The sequence below is a fragment of the Gavialis gangeticus genome, unplaced genomic scaffold (assembly GCF_001723915.1).
Source record: "Gavialis gangeticus isolate Ggan-Ray unplaced genomic scaffold, GavGan_comp1, whole genome shotgun sequence".
Lineage (NCBI taxonomy): Eukaryota > Metazoa > Chordata > Crocodylia > Gavialidae > Gavialis > Gavialis gangeticus.
The window spans coordinates 55,278,461-55,280,916 of record NW_017729006.1 but is presented as its reverse complement, the minus strand read 5'-3'; the positions used below and the strand labels follow the sequence as shown (position 1 = coordinate 55,280,916).

At 46.7% G+C, this 2,456-nt stretch overlaps 1 protein-coding gene across 1 annotated transcript in view; it reads right to left on the bottom strand.

The window, feature by feature from the left end:
• BAG1 (BCL2 associated athanogene 1) overlaps positions 1-2,456 on the bottom strand; it is a 37,411-nt gene extending 34,955 nt beyond the window's left edge. Inside the window, exon 1 of the mRNA XM_019509215.1 lies at positions 2,348-2,456. Coding sequence (XP_019364760.1) covers positions 2,348-2,390 — 43 coding nt within the window. The 5' untranslated portion in view covers positions 2,391-2,456. The remainder of the gene's footprint in view (positions 1-2,347) is intronic.

Genomic DNA, 2,456 nt, shown 5'->3' with positions numbered 1-2,456 from the left:
GAAAAGAACGTCACACTCTTTCCAGATAGGTCTCTAATTTGGGAGTTTACATATGTAGATTTCTCTCTGCAAGGAAGAGCCCTAGATATGTATTTTAAAAGGAATTTCAGATTGTCAGCAGTCATGTGACATACTCTCTTAAGATCAGGAGAAATTACAAAAACAAGAAACACTCTCAAATGAAAAACTAATAACTTCTGGTATTTTACTTTACCACTCAAAACTGTGTTGTTATATCAGTGGAATCCAGTGACGTAAGTTTTATTTTTGCATACTTACTTTCCTTGCTACAAACTGTTTTTTTGCCTATTTTATGAACACATGTTTTCAGGCTGTCAAAACTAGATATTTTCCAATCCATGTAAAAGTTTATACCTTTTTAGAGGTGCATTTATGGCAAGAAGAAAATGGAGTTTCAGAATGGCCAAACTGCGGTTTACTGTGAAAAAATGCAGTCAATTTAAAAACTGCTACCAATCCATAAAACACTATATATCAAATTGACTAAATGAACATAATAAAAACTTCATTCTGAATAGAAATGGACTGCAGTGAAGAGAAGTGACTAGGTGAAATACTTCATGTTTTTAAAACTGGACCACTTCTGTTCATTAGTTTGCTTCCTAATGATAAAAAACATTGGAAAGTGGAAAAACATATTAGCAGTTTTCAAAATATTAACTGAATATATGACAGGTCTGTGTAATTCCTTGAGAATTTTAATTTGAATAAATGCAAACAGATACCCTTAGTTCTATAAATTACAAGACAATTTATGCACTATGCTTGTACTCTGTTTTCTAAAGTATTTTGTAAGTTGTTCACTTCAACCTATGTCTTCTCTCACTTATGTACACATTCCAGATACACACTCTTTCACACAGTCCTTTTACCAGACACTCAGTAGCCCAAAGACTAAGTCGGTTAGGTAAAATCCAGTATGAAAGATGCTTCCTCCTCCATTTATCCAGGAGAAATTCTCAGGTAAGAAGCCAGGTCCATTTTCCAGGTGGAAAGGATGCTGGAATTCCTTCCTGATGGCTGTTTTTCACAATTGTTTGTTTTTTCTTTCCACTCAAGGGCCTTCTGTTTGCTGTAAGGGTAGGGAGTCTGTTATTTTACCCTTTCCCAAAGCACCCTAGCTATTTTGATTTGAGTCTATATTACTCCATCACTCCATCCTAGAGACGCACTACTCTATCTACCTAGGATCAGATTGCAGCCAGTTGATATTTAGAATGGAAACCATAAAGTCTACAAGATTTTTTGAAAGGTACAAAAAATGTTTAAAATGGGAGAAATCTCTGTCACATGTTCACGTTTCCCCATGATTCCCACTAGTCTCCTCTTCAAGCTCCTTGTCCCAGACTGCTCTTTTCTATGCCCTTGACGCATTCCAGATTTGACTTTTGTCCCCCCTTTCTTTGAACCAACACCTTCCTCCACCATGATACTTGGGGTTAAAGGTGGACAGGATGATTGAGAGTATAGGAAACAATCCAAGTGCTCAGGCACAGCATAGCTCATAACAGCAATCAGGAAGCCAGTCTTGCTCAGCTTCAGGCTACTACACACTCTGCTCTAGCAGTCTGCAGAATGCAACTGCTAATGTTTAAGCAAGCTCTATTTTACAAAAAAAGCCATCCCTCTTTTAAAGGTTTTTAATTGAACCAGAATTGAGCGAACTTTCGTGGGGATGACAAAAGGCAGACCCTTGAGCCCAGGCTGCCCTCTACCAAGTTTCAGGTGTTCTTCAACACAGACTGTCCAGTGATGGGTTAGCACACGGCCCCTGGGCTCCCACCCAGCGCCTGCTGCTCCTATTACTCTGGCTCCCCTTCTTTCCCCCAGCTTCTGCTGTCTGCCCCAGCCACCGGGGCAGGGTGCTGCCACCTGTGGTGTCGGGGGAGCCGACCACCAGTGCCACGGGGCAACATGCAGAGAGCTACCCGCGAGGGGGGAGCTCTGTGCCAGGCAATGGCACAGGTGGCCACCCCCACACAGGCAGGACAGTGAGGTGGGGAGCACCTGTACGGCCCAACAGTTCGCGCAGCCAAGCAGGTGGGCACCCCTGCTCCAGCATATGGACAAACTGAAGGAGACGTGCCCAGCTCTGCTCTCCCCGCGGCGTGGAGCCGTGCTGCGCACACTGCCCAGGTACCAGGAGACGGAGAACAGGCCCCGCGAGTGCCGGGGAGGAGGAGGCAAGCAGCTCGGGGCGGGGCGGGGAAACGGGCCGCAGACCCGGGGGAAGGGGAGGGGGCGGCGCCAGACCTGGGCCGCACCCTCACAACGAGCCGCAGCGGGCACGGGCTGGGCCGCCCCGCGCCGCCCGACCGCCGCTTACTGTAGGTGACGGTAACGGTGACCGGGGTCCCGGGCGTCGCCATCTTCAACCCAGCGCCGCCTTGCGGGGAGCCGCCCCTGAGCACTTCCGAGGCGCACCGGAAACGGAT